This window comes from Mytilus edulis, chromosome 9 (genome assembly GCF_963676685.1).
Source record: "Mytilus edulis chromosome 9, xbMytEdul2.2, whole genome shotgun sequence".
Taxonomy (NCBI): domain Eukaryota; kingdom Metazoa; phylum Mollusca; class Bivalvia; order Mytilida; family Mytilidae; genus Mytilus; species Mytilus edulis.
The window spans coordinates 35078516-35097416 of record NC_092352.1 but is presented as its reverse complement, the minus strand read 5'-3'; the positions used below and the strand labels follow the sequence as shown (position 1 = coordinate 35097416).

Here is an 18901-nt window from a genome sequence, read left to right as displayed (position 1 = left end):
GGTTGTCCGATTCATCTGAAAATTTCAGGGCAGATAGATGTTGACCTGATAAACAATTTTACCCCATGTCAGATTTGCTCTAAATGCTTTGGTTTTTGAGTTATAAGCCAAAAACTGCATTTTACCCCTATGTTCTATTTTTAGCCATGGTGGCCATCTTGGTTGGTTGGCCGGGTCACGCCACACATTTTTTAAACTAGATACCCCAATGATGATTGTGGCCAAGTCTGGTTAAATTTGGCCCAGTAGTTTCAGAGGAGAAGATTTTTGTAAAAGTTAACGATGACGCCGGACGCCAAGTGATGGGAAAAGCTCCAGGTGAGCTAAAAATGTCCAAGCAAATCAACTTTTACACCGCAAGGTTTAAAGTCAAGGTTTCATGATGGTCGTGATATGTGATACAGAGTCTTATAGCTATTCATCTTCATACCAAATATCAGAAGTCAATGACAAAGACGACAGTGTTCAGTATTGGAAGTCTCAAATTGTATGAGAACCAGTAGAACAAATAATTTTGAAAATAAGACTCACTTTATCAAAACATTACAGATTTTTTCATCAAAACATTATATTTCACTACATCAAAACATGAGATTTCTACTCAAAACATTATGACTAACTTCATCAAAAACATTACAATTTACTTCACCAAAATATTATGGCTCACTTCATCAAAACATTACAACTCTCTTCATTCAAACATATTGACTCACCTCATAAAAAACATACGACTCATTTCATCAAAACAATACGACAATTCATCAAAACATTAACACTCACTTCATAAAAATATTACCACTAATTTCATCAAAACACATTCCATCACTTCATACAAACATTAAGACTTATTTCATCAAGAAAACATCTATAGCATGCATACAAATGAATAAATTTATACATGAGTTCATAATCAGGTCATCCAATAAATGAATTTCGTAATTAAAAATACTTTTGTTAAATCTGATCTTTCAGAATATAACATTTAACACATTTACAATAAACATGCATTTTAACCCTTTGGTGTATCGCTGATACACATCTGGTATTGTTTAATACTGTAAAGAAAACATATGGCACATTTTAAGAATTTGTTTTCCATGTTGGCTTCAATCCATCAGGTATTACACATGGTATACAACATTTCAACTTCCTTAGCATATGAATCATTGTCAGCACAGGGAGTTTCCAAGATCATTGGAATGTGGTTAAACCTTGGACAGTTCATAATTCGATTAAATCCAGCCTTTCCAATCTGACCTTTCCCAATATTTTCATGACGATCAAGATGGCAGCCAAGTTTACCTAAAAATATATATGAAATAACTCCTTGCGTACATTTTCCAGAGAATGGATAAGATAATTTTATAATTATAATAGGAAATGATGGTTTTGTTCACCACATAACTGAGTTAAAAAAAATGTTTCTGTATATTTTTCAGCAAAGAAAGACTTTTTAGAATTCAGAAAAATTAATGAAACATTTTTATTAAGGGGTATTCCAAGGAAAAGGTAGGTTTTTTTTTTGGCAACATGTTTTTATACCCCACCACAAATAATTCTTAACTTCATTTGTAATAGAATGATATTTTCCCTCATATTACCCATGGAGAAATATCATGTGCTGTCAAACCATTCCAGTAAAACTTTCATGAAATAGCCTTTATGTGTAGAATGACTCAATGTATATTGCAATAGTTTAAAATGTGCATTTTAATTTTGTAAGGTGTATACAGTAACCACATAGATAATAATGCACTTACATCAGTTTCACAATAACAAAAAAATCCACTAAAGGTGTAATACCACCATTGATTTTCCCCTATTAGTCTTTATTAAATTTGCACTTTTCAAAAAAATGTGCAGAATTTATCTTTGATTCAAATAAAGAAATACTTGGCATGAGTAAAGTTTTATCCTGTCCAGTACTATAAAAAAAAATTCACATAACATTTCATTGCATATAAGAAAATAACCATCACTGGAAATTAACCAATAAAATTTCTCCCCATATTTTATCTGTGTACAAGGTTTAGTCACCATGTAACCTCAAGATTACAAAATTTTCAATAGAAATCCCAAATAAAAAAATAATGGTGCTTTGAAATACCCAAGACATATGTTCATGACACAGAAATGTTTAACTGCAATAAAATGTAGGATTAATTACCTACAACTGTCAAATTCAAGGGAATATTTTTTTTAGACCTATTTTCGTATACAACCGTACCATGATTTGGTGGTATTACACCTAAACCTGTATTCTGGTCAACTATGCCAGCTGGTGTATTGATTTTATTATTTTTTTTAATTCTATTTTCCATTAACATATACTGTGGCTGCTATCATAGCCACAGAAACTGCTGTAGAGGAAGGTTGTAGCTCTCTTTTGATTTCAATTGACCCATTTGATTCTAAATATTTACTTAATTCTGAAACTAGAAAGATAATTTTCCCAAAATGCTGAGAAAAGATACACTGCTCTGTAATGATATTGCTATATCATCTGGTCAATGTTTACGTTTATAGAGACTCCGCCTATCTTATCTTGAGTGACATTATAATAGTTACACGTGCTTAAAGTTCATTGACTTTATCTATATATAACACACTGGGGTTTTATAACATGCAGTTCTAAATCATGTAGTCTTATAATAAACATGTATTAATTATATGGATTAATTCAATTGGCCTCTCACGATGGTAACATAACATGGTGTCAGATGTGAAAACGACTTTACAAAAGTTAGAATAGCAAATGTTATCGTTATTGTTTGGTGGGGAAAAGATAAAAGAAAAAATGGATGGTCATTTTAAGCAACCACCAGAAATGGATTTTTCCCATGAAGACAACCTATCCGAGAAATGGAAAAGGTGGAAACAAACAATGAGCTTATACCTAGAAGTAGCTATGAGTGAAAAAACGGAAAAGGAACAGTGCAGAGCTGTTTTATATGTTATCGGATTAGACGGCCGAGAAATTTATAATACTTTCAATTTCGGTGAACATGAGGCTGACAAACTTCCAGTACTGTTGAAAAAATTCGAGGACTATTGCATCCCGAAGAAGAATGTAACGGTAATTAGACATCGTTTTAATACACGCGTTCAAAATTCGAGCGAAAGTATTGATCAGTATTTAACAGACCTGAAGTTAATTGCAAAAAACTGCGAATTTGAACACTTAAAAGATGGACTCATTCGTGATAGAATAGTTTGTGGTACGAACTCTTCCAGAGTAAAAGAACGTTTACTTTGAGAGGATGGGTTGACACTGGACAAAGCTGTTGGTATTTGTCGCGCCGACGAAGAATCTCGAAAACAGATGAAAACGTTGAATGAGGAAGAACAAGTACACGCTTTGAGGAGGAAAACTCAAAACCAAAGAAATAACCGCAATGAAGGCTACTCAAAGATAGGTCCGAGCAGACGAGATCACGAGAAGCGAGGGTCGAGTTTCAGTTGTGGAAAGTGCGGAACAACTCACGAGAAAAGAAACTGTCCTGCATACGGTAAAAAGTGCCATAAATGCAAAAAACAGAATCACTATCAGAAGTTCTGTAAATCAAAGTTTTCGAAAAGTGTTCACGGATTAGATGAATATTCTTCATGCGAATCGGACGGTGAAAATTACTTCGTAGGAGCAGTAAATAGAAAAACGGAAGTCAAAGAAAATGCTTGCTTTACATCATTCAAATTGCAAGGTAAGACAGTACAATTTAAAATCGATACTGGTGCTCAAGTCAACATCTTACCGCTTTCAATTTACAAGAAATTGTCAAACGTCAAATTAAGCAAAACTTCCACTTCTCTTACTAGCTATTCAGGAGATAAACTCAAAGTTATAGGAAAATGTTTGTTGTATTTAAAAGACAAAAACTGTGAATTCTTTGTGACGGACACAAATCAATCTCTGCTATTAGGATTCAAAGCGTCAAATGAGTTAGGTCTTATTCATGTTATTATGACGGTACAAGCAGACGTTGACGATCCTGTCAAATCGTTTCCGAAAGTCTTTACAGGCTTAGGATGTCTAGAAAAACCGTACCATATCAAAATAGACTCAAGCGTCAATCCTGTAATAAACCCGCCGAGAAAGATACCCGCCGCGCTTCGAGAAAAGCTCAAAGGTACATTAAAAGAAATGGAAGACAAAGAAGTAATCCGAAAGGTCGACGAACCGACAGACTGGGTGAATTCGTTGGTTGTTGTAGAAAAGCCGAAAACAGGAAAGTTGAGGATTTGTTTAGATCCAAGAAATTTGAATAAAGCGATAAAAAGAGAACATTTTGCGCTACCAACAATAGAGGACATAACCACACGACTGACAGGTGCTAAATATCTAAGTAAACTAGACTGTAATAGTGGATATTGGCAGTTATGCATGGATAAAGAGAGTCAGCTCCTTACTACGTTTAACTCTCCATTCGGGAGGTATTGCTTCTTACGAATGCCTTTTGGAATTAAATCGGCACAAGAAGTATTTCAAAAACGAGTGTCACAATTGTTTGAAAACTTAAAAGGAGTTGAAACTGATATCGACGATATTCTAGTGTGGGGAACAACGCGAAAGGAACAAGATGATAGACTTCGCTCAGTTCTTAACAGATGTCAAGAGGTTGGACTTACGTTAAATGCCGAAAAATGCAAGTTTCGAGTAAAAGAGGTGACGTACATAGGACATACCCTAAGCGCAGATGGAGTAAGACCCGATCAGGAAAAAATACGGGCTATCAAAGAAATGCCGGCTCCAACAGACAAAAAAGGAATACAACGACTACTAGGGACAATTAATTATTTAGCAAAGTTTGTTCCGAATATGTCAGCAGTTACAGAGCCTATCAGAAAGCTGTTAAAAGAAGAAAATGAATTCATTTGGACACATGAACAGCAACAAGCATTTGAGAAACTAAAAGACATTATAACTAGGAATCCAGTATTAAGTTTCTACGATGTGTCAAAACCAGTTACTGTAAGTTGTGATGCATCCCAATGCGGTCTAGGGGCAATGTTGATACAGGACAATAAACCTGTTGCATATGCATCAAGATCATTGACAGATGCCGAAAGCAGATATGCCAACATAGAAAGAGAATTACTTGGTGTGCTATTTGGATTGGAAAGATTTAATGATTACACGTATGGTAAACACATAAATGTTGAATCTGACCACAAACCGTTAGAGATGATCGTGAGAAAATCTCTAGGGTGTGCTCCGCCACGACTACAGAGGATGTTACTGAGGTTACAAAAATATGACTTCTCACTGAAGTACATACCAGGGAAGGATTTAATAGTTCCAGACATGTTATCGCGAGCGCCGATAAAGATCAACACAAATAATGAAGTGAAAAATGATATAGAGTGTTTCGTGAACATGGTCATAAGAAATACATCAATGTCTGATAGAAATCTTGAACAAATAACGGAAGAAACTTCAAAGGATGGTACCTTACAAACACTGACCAGGCTAATAATAGACGGCTGGCCAGATGAGAAAAATGAGGTTCCCAAGGAGGTTTTTGAATATTGGAATTTCCGGGATGAATTATCAAACGTAAATGGAATTATCCTAAAAGGAGAAAAGATAGTTATACCAGCGAGTATGAGAAAGAATATTCTCAACAAACTACACGAAGGACATTTGGGAATAGAAAAAACCCGAAAATTAGCAAGAGACTCTATCTTTTGGCCAGGAATTAATGCACAGATTACTGATTTTATTTCGAAATGCAGTGTGTGCTTAGAAAGCCGAAGATCAAACTCAAAAGAGCCGATGTCAGAAAGTGAATGTCCGGATCTACCGTGGATGACAGTTGGTACCGATATCTTTTATTGGAACAATAACAATTACCTAATCATTGTCGATTACTACTCAAGATATTTTGAAATTGCGAAATTAGAGAACATACGTGCGTCATGCTTTATAACACACATGAAATCCGTTTTTTCGAGACACGGCATACCGACAAAAGTCCGAAGTGATTCAGGATCTCAATACGTATCAGCTGAATTTCGACAATTTGCAGAATCATGGGGATTCACACACACAGTGTCTAGTCCACACTATCAACAGTCCAATGGATTAGCCGAGAGATTCGTTCAAAGCGTCAAGAAAATGTTAAGCAAATCTAAACAGGACGGAAAAGATCCGTATATTGCCATGTTAAAATACAGAAATACGCCGTTGGAAAATCTTGACTCACCAGCTCAACTTTTAATGAATAGAAGACTGAGGACAACTATTCCGACAATAAAGAACCGTTTGAAACCAAAATGCGGTAATTTGAAGAACACGCAAACCAAAATGAAACAACAAAAAATGAACCAAAAACAATATTACGATAAAAGTTCAAAACCATTACCTGAATTACAACCGAATGACACTATTCGATTCCAGCACAAGCCGAAAGGAAAATGGGACCAAGGAACTGTTGTGAAAAATAATAACACTCCGAACTCATATGTGATTGAAACACCAGAAGGACAAATTTTCAAAAGAAACAGAAAACATTTAATGAAAACAAAAGAAGACAAAATCGAACAAACATCTTTAGAAAAAGCAAATGAAAACAATCACAACGACAATATAACCGATGAACAATCTACAGAACCATCGTCTGTTAGAAGAAGTGAAAGATCTGTCAAAAAACCTACTCGACTAATAGAGGAGTGTTAAATTCTTAAGGAAATCTGAGTAGTGCCGTAAGGGACAGAATAATGCCCATGCTCAGATTTATCAAGTAGGAAAAGGCAGGAGAGTCTATCCTGACCTTACGTTTGTATGAAATTATTTTAAATAGATAATCACAATTTCTTCAAATTTGTTCATCAAAATTATTTAATTCAGTATACGTTTACTACTTATTCTAGAAAACATTTTCTCTATTTTCTTTATTGATCAACATGTGATTTTCTAAAGTAATTTCGTATGATCCTTAAATTGCATGCTGTCTGTAAATATTTATCGTAGTTAATTAGATTCAACATACAACACAAACTGGCTAGACTTTCAATGTGACTTAATGAACTGTGTTAAATTAATTGCTTGTCTCAAGAGGGGGGTTGTAATGATATTGCTATATCATCTGGTCAATGTTTACGTTTATAGAGACTCCGCCTATCTTATCTTGAGTGACATTATAATAGTTACACGTGCTTAAAGTTCATTGACTTTATCTATATATAACACACTGGGGTTTTATAACATGCAGTTCTAAATCATGTAGTCTTATAATAAACATGTATTAATTATATGGATTAATTCAATTGGCCTCTCACGATGGTAACATAACATGCTCTTCTAGGTCAAGTATTCTAAAAAGATGAATTATATCTCCTATTTTCATTTTTATACAAAAAGCGTACCTTTTGAATCATTTATATGCAAAGCTTTTAAATACTGGAATCCAACTATTGATTCAAAATCTGATAACATCTGATTGAATCCTTCTTCTGTAGAGAGGTCAAATCCTGAAAAAAACAAATTTAAACTATTAAACTGGCAAGTGAGCAAATGTGTTGTTTGGTAGTAAATGATAAGAGCTGTCATAAATATTTTATATATCAAGCTTTTCATTCAAAGTTAAGTTAAACCAGATGCTCCGCAGGGCACAGCTTTATACGACCGCAGGGTTCGAACCCTGAACAGTTGGGGCAAGAATGGACACAACATTCAAGCTTGCTACAGCTCTGAATTTGGATTATGATTAAATAGTTGACACAACATAGGTTTCTGACACAGAATGAACGTGGTCTAAGAACTTTAACTTAAAAACTTAAAATTTTAAATTGGACATTTACCTATTATGATCCAATATCTAAAATCTAAATACATGGTTAGATTCAGCATATCAAAGAACCCAAAGAATTCAATTTTTGATGAAATCAAATAAAGTTCAATTTTGGACCCTTTACACCTCAATGTGGACCAATTTGATAACCGGGCCCAAATATCAAAAATCTAAATACATGGTTCGATTCAGCATATATCAAAGAACCCCATATATTCAATTTTTGTTGAAATCACACAAAGTTTAATTTTGGACCCAGATTTGGACCAACTTGAAAACTGGACCTATAATCAAAAATCTAAATACATGTTTAGATTCAGCATATATACATACATGTCAACCTCTGACAATGGGAAATCATGTCATGACATGACATGATATGTCAAAAAGCGTGTGAAAACGCGTGACGTAGATGCGGACTTGTTAATATGAATGTGGTAATGTTCATAATTTCATACAAATTTGTGAATATAAAAAAACAATATATATTCTACTGTGTACTTTTATTGTATTAAACAGTGGTCTGTTATGTTGCTTTTAAAGCACCACCACTAGGCATATATTCAAAACAACTGCCAGTTTCAAGTTAAATTTACATTTATTTGATAACAGCACACAATACAAATGAAACATAGTCAAGTTCTGATCAGAATTCAGTGTCAATTTCTTTATAATAGAAAAGGCTCTCCCACAGTAGGAATTGATATTTGACTGAATTAGCTTCATCAAGATTTGAAAGAATGTCATAATGTTGGTTTTTTTTGGCAATTGTAAAATGTCATTGCTCCCATTGCTATTGCCTGGTTAAAACTTGGTAGTTCATCAGAAGAAAGCTGGTACTATGACAGCTGATCCAACAGTTGTGTGATATTTTTATCCCCATGGCCTGTAGAAATCTGTTGCTGTGTTGGCTAGATTTGAAACTGAAATTGAAAAAGAAAAATGTTTTATAAATTTGATTTCCATTAGATAAACATGTTAAATGCTTATTCAAATAGCTACATTGTATTTCTCCTCTCACATGTATTGGTTTTTTTTTATCATTGCAACATATAATGCACAAATTATGCGTTACTTGTCACTCGATCATTTAGACTCGAACTCCAAAATATAATTTATAAATCTTGAATCTTGCCGTACACATCGTTTTGGCTTAATAATTGGCACTTTAGACGACGGTACAGGCCCTTAAAAAGACCTCTTTCTGTGCACATTTCCCCTATAAAGTGAATTTGAAAGAAAGTCACAAAATCGTTAAAACTAATCACAAACTACTTACCTTTTACTGTTTGTCCATATAGAAAAATAAACAATGTGGCAGCCAAACAATTACTTCGAATTTTTCGGTCTTTATCGCCGAATAAGGAAAAATCCCGAGAATAGCGATATCACTAACGACCAAAAAATGAAAAGAACGAAAAAGCGTGTAATTGCGTGTAAAGTGGTGAAAAGCGTGTACACGCCATGTGACAAAATCCTCGCGTGTAAACCGTTGAAAAAGCGTGTATTACATGCGAATATCATGTCACTTGACATGTATGCATATATATCAAAGAACCCCATATATTCAATTTTTGTTGAAATCACACAAAGTTTAATTTTGGACCCAGATTTGGACCAACTTGAAAACTGGACCTATAATCAAAAATCTAAATACATGTTTAGATTTAGCATATCAAAGAACCCCAAGGATTCAATTTTTGTTGATATCAAACAAGGTTTCATTTTGAACCACGATTTGGACCAACTTGAAAACTGGCCCCATAAGCAAAATTCTTAATACATGTTTAGATTCAGCATATCAAAGAACCCCAAGGATTTAATTTTTGTTGAAATCAAACAAAGTTTAATTTTGACCCTGATTTGGACCAACTTGAAAACTGGGCCCATAATCAAAATTCTTAATACATGTTTAGATTCAGCATATCAAAGAACCCCAAGGATTCAATTTTTGTTAAAATCAAACAAAGTTTAATTTTGACCCCGATTTGGACCAACTTGAAAACTGGGCCCATAATCAAAAATCTAAGTACATGTTTAGATTCAGCATATCAAAGAACCCCAAGAATTCAATTTTTGTTAAAATCAAACTAAGTTTAATTTTGGACCCTTTGGACCTTAATGTAGACCAATTTGAAAATGGGACCAAAAATTAAGAATCTACATACACAGTTAGATTTGACATATCAATGAACCCCAATTATTCAATTTTTGATAAAATCAAATAAAGTTTAATTTGGACCCTTTGGGCCCCTAATTCCTAAACTGTTAGAACCAAAACTCCCAAAATCAATCCAAACCTTCCTTTTATGGTCATAAACCTTGTGTTTAAATTTCTTAGATTTCTATTTACTTATACTAAAGTTATGGTGCGAAAACCAAGAAAAATGATTATTTGGGCCCCTTTTTGGCCCCTAATTCCTAAACTGTTGGGACCAAAACTCCCAAAATCAATCCCAAAAATCAATCCCAACCTTCTTTTTGTGTTCATAAACCTTGTGTTTAAATTTCATAGATTTCTATTTACTTATACTAAAGTTATTGTTCGAAAACCAAGAAAAATGCTTATTTGGGCCCTTTTTTGGCCCCTAATTCCTAAGCTGTTGGGACCCAAACTCCCAAAATCAATCCCAACCTTCCTTTTGTGGTCATAAACCTTGTGTTTAAATTTCATAGATTTCTATTTACTTAAACTAAAGTTATAGTGCGATAACCAATGTGTTTTCCCGCCCTTATTGTTAAGAAACTGCAATAATCATCTGACTTTCTGACAACCAGCGACATGCAGTGTTGGACATGATCCAATGAAGCCTTTCACAGAATACAATTACGAGAAGACTGAAGTTGTAGCCTCTACAATAACACAAATCATCCCCAAATTAAACCAAAATGGATCATTTAATGATAAGCCACATCCCAGGGTACAAAAAGCAAGAAACGCGAATTCTGTAGACCAAAAATCATTCATTATTTACCAAAAACCGTCAGTGGTGGTTACATACACATTTGGCACCGGCCGCCTTGTCCAAAAGTCATGCTTTTCCCCGGATTTTGGTCAGATCGAGCAAATTTTGCATCAGATTTGACATGGTTTAGAAGATAAAAACCACCACCAATATCATAAAGTCAGCTTGAGTTTGCTTTGCGGGACAAGTGGAATAACATTCATCGGTATCACATTAAACGTCAGGGATGATCAATTCAACGACGCTGTCGAGATTGCACTGCACCACAGGGTTGTAACATTTTTTGTTAGGACTGTGAGTTGATGATTCGACATTGGATGATTCTTTTACCTATTGCGCCCAAAAGATGACAATGAAACATTTTTGATTGATATCGATCGATTGTTAATATTGTTAAGTTTTAAGAACAAATTATTTTGAAAGATTATCATTTCTAATATAAATTTTATTTTTGAAAAACCAAGTGTTGCATTTTCATTGGCACTCAGTATATATGCACATCAATATGTATAAGGCTTAATAGTTATATTAAATGTCAAATATTAATTGTCAAATTAACATTTAAACATGACGTGCACATTTACTATGTTATAAAATACATATGTACCTTCGCTCATTCCAAAGATTAAAATTCACAGGGACTGCAATTAAGTACATTTTGCCTTAAAAAAAATATTTTAAGCCCTGTAGTATGGTCATGTGTTAGTTCAATATGCCGAACCTCTTCAGCAGTCTTTAGCAATTTCGTAATGTTTTCGGTTTTCATGGAATTTGGTGTTAATGGCAGATCCCTAATAGCCTCTGATAAACTTAATAATCAGTTTTTTTTCTGGACACATGTTGTATACTTGTAGACACTTTTCTATTGTTATAGACAGTTTGCTGACCACTTAACATCTTTACATTTTAAATCATTGCATTGAGAATATGTATCATGAATTACAGCTCATCACAATGAAGTTTGGTACCTGAAAACACAAAAGTTGTGATTGTTACTATCCATGCATAATGTGAAAGGAGAGTATTAATAGTTGATTAAAATGTCTTACCGGCAGCAAAAGCATGACAAGTATCAAGACAAACACCCATCCTGGATTTGTCCTTCACTCTGTCTATAATTCCTTTCAATTCCTCAAACTTTCCTCCGAGTGTGTGGCCTTGACAGCTCATGTTCTCCAGAACTGTAACAAACAATAAATCAATAGATTTCTTCATAATAACTTTCATGTTTTTTCTTAGAAATAATGCCACCTAAATTAATTTCCCAATATGTTGAACAAGAGTTTGAGCATGACAATACAAAGGTTTAAAGATGTTTTGGAAAAAAAATCACACTGAGCTTCAGTTTTAGTTTCACTGCAATAAGCGTAATTATCACTATTTTGCATAATTTCCTTTATTTTTTATTTTTTTTAATAGATGATTTTCATATCATGCTTCTTGCTTGAGATAGAAAATTATCCCAGAAACTATGGGTGTAAATGACTTCAATGTAAATTATCCCAGAAACTATGGGTGCAAATGACTTCAATGTAAACATCTAAAGGTCATAGGCAAAATAGGGATAAAAAGATTACTGTTTCAATGGTCTTTCAAACTTGCAGATGTTTTTCTGTCTGTTGCCCTTCAATGATATTGAAGCTAATAAACACCCTCTAATTTGAAAAAACATCAATAATCTATAATTATTTATTAAGATAAATTTGCCTGCCTGTATGCTATGTTAAGGAAAACTTTTCTAATCTAAAAAGTCTGACCTGTAATGACACCACTGGTTTTAGAATGGGCAATATCTATGCTGGCAGCAATGTTATCCAGACATTTTTCTACACTAATTTTTCCACATGTTGAACCTGAAACAAACACGACAGATATTTTATAAATGTAAGCATATTGAATAAATATTCATATTTCATAAAACAAAAATGTTAAACCACTTCACAATTCAATAGAGCTTGCTTTATCAATTAAGTTCTGTTGACACATAGTTGAGAAGAAAAGAAAATTAAAAAGTATCGTTAACTATTTTGTGACAAAAAGGAAATAATTCACAATTTCAAGCTAATTGTTTCCAGCTTTATTCTTTATAACCAGGTGCTCCGCAGGGTGCAGCTTTATACGACCACAGAAGTCGAACCCTGAACAGTTGGGGCAAGTATGGACACATTTGGTTTCAGAAAAAAACATTGTGCATATACAGGGAAAAGAAGTGCCTCTACATGCTCATACAGCCAAGATTGACAACTAAAAATTCTATAATAGGTTATTTTCTTATTTTAAAATTTTTACAATGGAATTTTTACCTGGATGGAAATTAAATATTGTTAATCCTAACTTTTCACATCTCTGTAAGTCATCTATTAGTAAGTCTCTACTTTTGTGTAATGTATTCTCATCAGGCGAGCCTAGATTCATCAGGTAAGAACCATGAGGTACTATGTACTGTGGAAGGTACCCATACTCCTGTCAATAAATAAATCAAGATGAATATACAAGATTAGAATTAGATATGAAAATATTTGCAACAAAATAATAACAATTTTAATATTACAAGACAGTCTATTGAGATAATTGGAATCTTTTTGTCAATAGTTCTGCCTCACTGAGACTCTCTTAGTCATTTCGTTTATTGGTATTTTTTTCTTTTTTCAACTATTTTGCCTTCTTTCTCCATGCAATGTTTTTATTGGGGGTTCTGTTTCCAAATTTTTTAGGTGTTTCTGTAGTAAACAAAACGTTCAAGTATCATATTGTTGTGAATTTAAAACATCTTGTCTGTTCCAAGTCATGTGTAAAGTTTATCAGGATTAAGCAACATTTTAACTTCTCAGTAGTAGGTATTTCAAGAATACACACATTTTTTTTTTCTTCATTATACTAATTAATGAATCCAACCTGACAGGTTTTCCTGAATTTTTCTGCTGCTTCGTCTTCTAATGGTTTACAGGCCCACTGTCTTTGTGACTTCAAAAACAAACCAAATGCAAAGGACTTCATGGCTACTGCTTCCAATACAGACTTGTAAATTCCTCCTACAGTAATGTAATTTCCGATTAGTTCTCTATTATGAAACAATTTATACAAGTATAACATTTTTGGTTGCTATAACACTCACTAAAATATATAAATCATGAAGTTAGATGACGTGAAAACAGATACGAGTACGTCATTTCAAACACACATATTTGAACTTCTTTTTCTTTCGATTTCTATTACACCAAAATAAGACAAAATTTCTATAAACAATGACATTTGATATTGAATTTACTTTAGTCTATGTGTGAATCCTTCAAATAAATTCATTAAACAAGTGTATGTTAACTACCACTTGGAAACCAAATTTTAAAGAACAATAAACATGTGTTGTGAAGAGAAATGGACATAAATTCACTTTTATTTAAGATGCATGTATAATTTTTTGTATCAATGTATCAAGAAAAAATAATCCACATTAAAATTAAAAAAGGCAAAAAAGTTGCATATCATGGAAAAAAAGTAAATATGCATGTCATGAACATCCATAAACACTTACTTACCTGCAATAGATAAATGAGCTCCAACAAACTTTTCTTGATTCGGGTCTAATCTTCTCTCATCGACTACCACCTCTTCACTTTTCTTCTTCTTTTCTTTTGAGTTTGGTCTTGTGTCCTTTTCTCTATTATCTGTATTACCATCTTTCTTCTTCTTTCCTTTAAAGCTTTCATTTGATTCCTTTCCTTCAACATCAACATCAACATCTGATTTTTCTGTCTTTCCATCTGAGATTGAGTGATGGAGATCAATTTTATCATCAATATTTGTGTTTTTCTCTTTTTTTCTTGTGTCAGTATCTGTTTCTTTGATTGTTTTCTCTCCTTTTATTTTCCTTTCTTTAATCTTTGTTTCTGTTCCTAGACTTGAATGTGATATGTTTTTATTTTCTTCTACTTTTTCAACTTTAATCTTGATCTTGCTTGGCCTCCCCCTTTTTCTCACATTTACAATTTCTATTTCCTCCAATTTTCCTTGAGTCTCAATGTCTGAAATATTTTCGGTTTTAATAACATCATCAGTTACAACTTTTTTCTTTCTTTCTTCAGCTTTCTCCTTCTTTCCTTGAACGCTTTTATTTGATCCCTTTTCTTGGACATTACCACCTATTTTTTCTGTCTTTCCTTTTGAAATTGAGATCTTATCATCATCATTAATATTTTTGTTTTCCTCCTTTTTTGGGAGGTCTATGATAGGATCAGCTTCTTGGTTTGTTTTCTCCCCTTTTCCTTTCCTTTCTTGAACTTTACTTTCTGTTCCTAAACATACTGCATTTTCATTTTCTTCTACTTTTTCAACTTTGATCTTGCTTGGCCTCCCTCTTTTTCTTGCATTTACAATTTCTTTTGCAAGGGATTTTAGTTGCTTCACATCATCAGATATATTTTCTGTTTTAATCAAATCATCAGCTGCATCTTTTTTCACACATTCTTCACCTTTCTTCCCCTTTCCTTGGAAGCTTTTATTTGCTTCCTTTTTGTCAACTTCAACATTAAATTTTTCTGTCTTTCCTACTGATATTGAGAGAGGGAGATTGATTTTATCATCAACATTTGGGTTTTCTTCCTCTTTTCTGGTTTCTATAAAAGGTTCTTGGTTAGATTTCTCTCCTTTTCTTTTCCTTTCTTTAACTTTAATTTCTGTTCCTAGACGCGATACATTCTCATTTTGTTCTACTTTTTCAACTTTGATCTTGGTTGGCCTCCCCCTTTTTCTCATATTTACAATTTCTGTTTCTTGTGATTTTGGTTGCTTCACATCATCAGATATATTTTCTGTTTGAATAATTTCATCTGATGCAACTTTTTTCTTTCTTTCTTCAGCTTTCTTCTTATTTTCTTGTAAGCTTTTATTTGATTCCTTTTCTTCAACATCAACACCTAATTTCACTGTCTTTCCTACTGAAATAGAGAGAGGGAGATCCATCGTATCATCATCAATATTTTTGTTTTCACCCTTTTGAGGGGGAACAATGATAGGGTCAGCTTCTTGGTTTGTTTTCTCTGTGGTGCCTTTCTTTTCTTTAACTTTAGTTTCTGTTCCTTGGCTTGATAAGTTTTCATTTCCTTCTACTTTTTCAACTTTGATCTTCCTTGGCCTCCCCCTTTTTTTCGCATTTACAATTTCTGTTTCACGTGATTCTGGTTGCTTCACATCATCAGATATATTTTCTGTTTGAATAACTTCATCTGATGCAACTTGTTTCTTTCTTTCTTCAGCTTTCTTCTTGTTTTCTTGAATGCTTTTATTTGATTCCTTTTCTTCAACATCAACACCTAATTTCACTGTCTTTCCTACTGAAATAGAGAGAGGGAGATCCATCGTATCATCATCAATATTTTTGTTTTCACCCTTTTGAGGGGGAACAATGATAGGGTCAGCTTCTTGGTTTGTTTTCTCTGTGGTGCCTTTCTTTTCTTTAACTTTAGTTTCTGTTCTTTGGCTTGATAAGTTTTCATTTCCTTCTACTTTTTCAACCTTGATCTTGCTTGGCCTCCCGCTTTTTCTCACATTTAAAATTTCTTCTTCAAGCGATTCTTGTTGCTTTCCATTTTCAGAAATATTTTCTGTCTTAACCACTTCAACGGATGCAACTTTTTTTATTCTTCTTTCTGCTTTCTTCTTCTTTCCTCCTAAGCTTTTATTTGATTCCTTTCCTTCAACATCTAATTTTTCTGTCTTTCCCTCCGAGATTGAGAAATGAAGATCAGTTTTATCATCTTCCACATTACTTTGTTCTTTCTTTTTTCTGGTGTCTATTAGAGGATCTGTTTCTTGACTTTTTCTTTTCCTTTCTTGAACTTTACTTTGTGTTCCTCGGTTTGATAAATTTTCATTTTGTTCTACTTTTTCAACTTTGATCTTGCCAGGCCTCCCCCTTTTTCTTGTATTTCCAACATCTGTTTCCTCCAATTTTTCTTGCTCCTTATTGTTAGATACATTATCTGTTTTAATAACAACATGAGATGCATCTTTTTGCACTTTATCTTCTAACTTTGACCTTTGCAGTTTTGTGTCATCTTTACTACTGCTTTCTATATCAAGCAATTTTTTCATTTCTTTTTTCTGTTTTAAAATCTTTTTCTTTTTCACCAATTTTGCAGTATCTTCTAATCTTACTTTGACTGTACCAGGCTTATTTTTTACTTTAACCTTTACTTTGATTTTCATTGTTCTCTTTTTAAGTGTCTTTCTCTTTTTACTTGAAACTGGTGTTTTTACTCTTTCTTGTATATTCTTCACCTGTATTTTTTTAGTTTGAATTCCCTTAATATGTTTTGATTCAACTTCAAAATGTTTACATCCCTCATACTGGCCTTCTATCTCATCCTCTTCTTCATCTGTTGTGAAGCCATCTTCATTACTCAATTCAACTGTACCTAATTTATCTCCATGCTTCTTTCTTCTTCCAAGAGAAGACAACTTTGGCTTCTTAACAACAATTTCTCCATCTGAATCTTCTACTGTCTCTACACGTTTTGATTTTGTCTTCATGTTTACCTAATAATCTGGAAAATAAATGTTGCAAAATTCAAAATACCACTTCCTACACTACATCATTTGTGTACATTACATGACCTTCTGCTGTTGTCTTCTCTATGGTCAGGTTGTTGTCTCTTTGACACATTCCCCATTTCCATTCTCAATTTTATTACAAGCTTTTGCATACATTCTCATTGTATACATGCTTTTCAGAGGATGTTCTTTTGAGTAAAATATGCTTCGTAGATCTGTGAGAAACTTGCAATTTCAGTGTCTAAATAAATGGAAAACATTGAACTTTGGTTACCAAGCCAAACAACACAAATTACACTATCTATATATATCATGTATATGCAGGCAAAATCTTCTCTTCTTTTTTTTGGGCATTATTTTTGTTGTTGTTAAAATTGATTCTCAAGAATTTCCTCTATTTTTCACAATTTTTTGTATAAATCAACTGCTGCTGAAACCCCTAAATACAACATTTTTAGTGTGAGGCCATGGAAAATAAATGTTGGTTTCCCCATAAAAGTGAAAATAGTTACAGCCTGGCAGAAAGGAAAACCTTTTCATTTTTCAATTTTTTTATTGATTCATCTCAGAGTATTTAATTTATTAATTTCTGTGTTTATTTCATGTTTTATTCCCAATATGATGGCATTCAACTATAAACCCCTGAGCATGAACACATAGCCTCGAAAGCCATCTTGGTTTTTTGTCCCCACATATAGACAGAATCGTCATACATAGTCCAAATAATTATCATTTTTATGTCGTCTTGGGCATTATTTTCGTTGAAGAAACAATACTTAATTTTTGATATTTGCATTAATAAATTAGTTATGACTATTTTGACGTTGTTAAATATTCGGGTATTTTCAACCATGTTCGGGTATTTTCGACCATGGTCGGACATTTTCGACCACTTTCTAATTTCCTTCTGTCATATCACTGATATCATTATGTTATGGTTCGACCACAGAATCAATTGGTCATGGACTGTTTAATTGATAATTATTTTGCCACCGTAAGTGGAGATAAACGGCCATTTTTAAATAAAACTTCTCAAAGTGATACCGTTCACACGATCGTTACAAGTTTTGATCAGCAACTGATATTTTTCAGGCATGCAGGCTTTAAAAAAAAATCAATGCTGATTTTCTGAAAATTTCGAATTACCTGTTTTAAGCGGATTTCAGAAGAAAAAATGAACCTCTACAACTGCTTGCACGGGGCTTGTGTGAACACTTGTGTGTATTTTCACTGTAGCCTTGAAAAACGTAAAAAAAAGCGTCCATAGTAACACAAAATATACAAGACTGGTCGAAAATAGGCGAAATATGTGTGAAAGGGATACAAGTTGATTATGGGCAAAATATTTTTTAAAATGCGTCTTTTTTATTCATTTATGTGTTCATTTTAATATTCTCAGGATTTAGCGAACAGTGTCATTAGGTTTTCATGCTTGAACATTATGTGTTTTTTACTGAAATCATTTGTTGAAAGACAGATATTTTTTAACACATGACGTAATATTTGTTTTTATCATGGTGAGACGTTCCACGACAACGGTAATAAATTATGTAAGTTACTACTTCTTTCTGTGAATTGCAGCTAACCTAACCTTCC

General features: G+C 33.3%; 1 protein-coding gene and 1 long non-coding RNA gene across 3 annotated transcripts; both read right to left on the bottom strand.

Moving 5' to 3' along the window:
• Window positions 1–624: 624 nt before the first annotated feature.
• LOC139488222 (uncharacterized) lies at window positions 625–17322 on the bottom strand. Of its 2 annotated transcripts, none has more exons than XM_071273702.1 (7): window positions 14293–17321; window positions 13652–13788; window positions 13060–13219; window positions 12514–12609; window positions 11806–11937; window positions 7366–7470; window positions 625–1302 (listed from the first exon to the last, which is right to left on the bottom strand). In XM_071273702.1, the coding sequence occupies exons 1-7, from the start codon at window positions 17282–17284 to the stop codon at window positions 1115–1117; spliced, it is 3810 nt and encodes a 1269-aa protein (XP_071129803.1). In that variant the 5' UTR covers window positions 17285–17321; the 3' UTR covers window positions 625–1114. The 2 variants fall into 2 exon arrangements, 1 of the variants encoding a protein (XP_071129803.1); XR_011655942.1 differs by lacking the exon at window positions 625–1302 and adding an exon at window positions 2170–2475 and having other exon boundaries at window positions 7293–7470; window positions 14293–17322.
• On the bottom strand, window positions 8112–9344 carry LOC139488223 (uncharacterized). The gene is made up of 2 exons (XR_011655943.1): window positions 9070–9344; window positions 8112–8713 (listed from the first exon to the last, which is right to left on the bottom strand). It is a non-coding gene; the product is annotated as an uncharacterized lncRNA (long non-coding RNA).
• Window positions 17323–18901: the final 1579 nt, after the last annotated feature.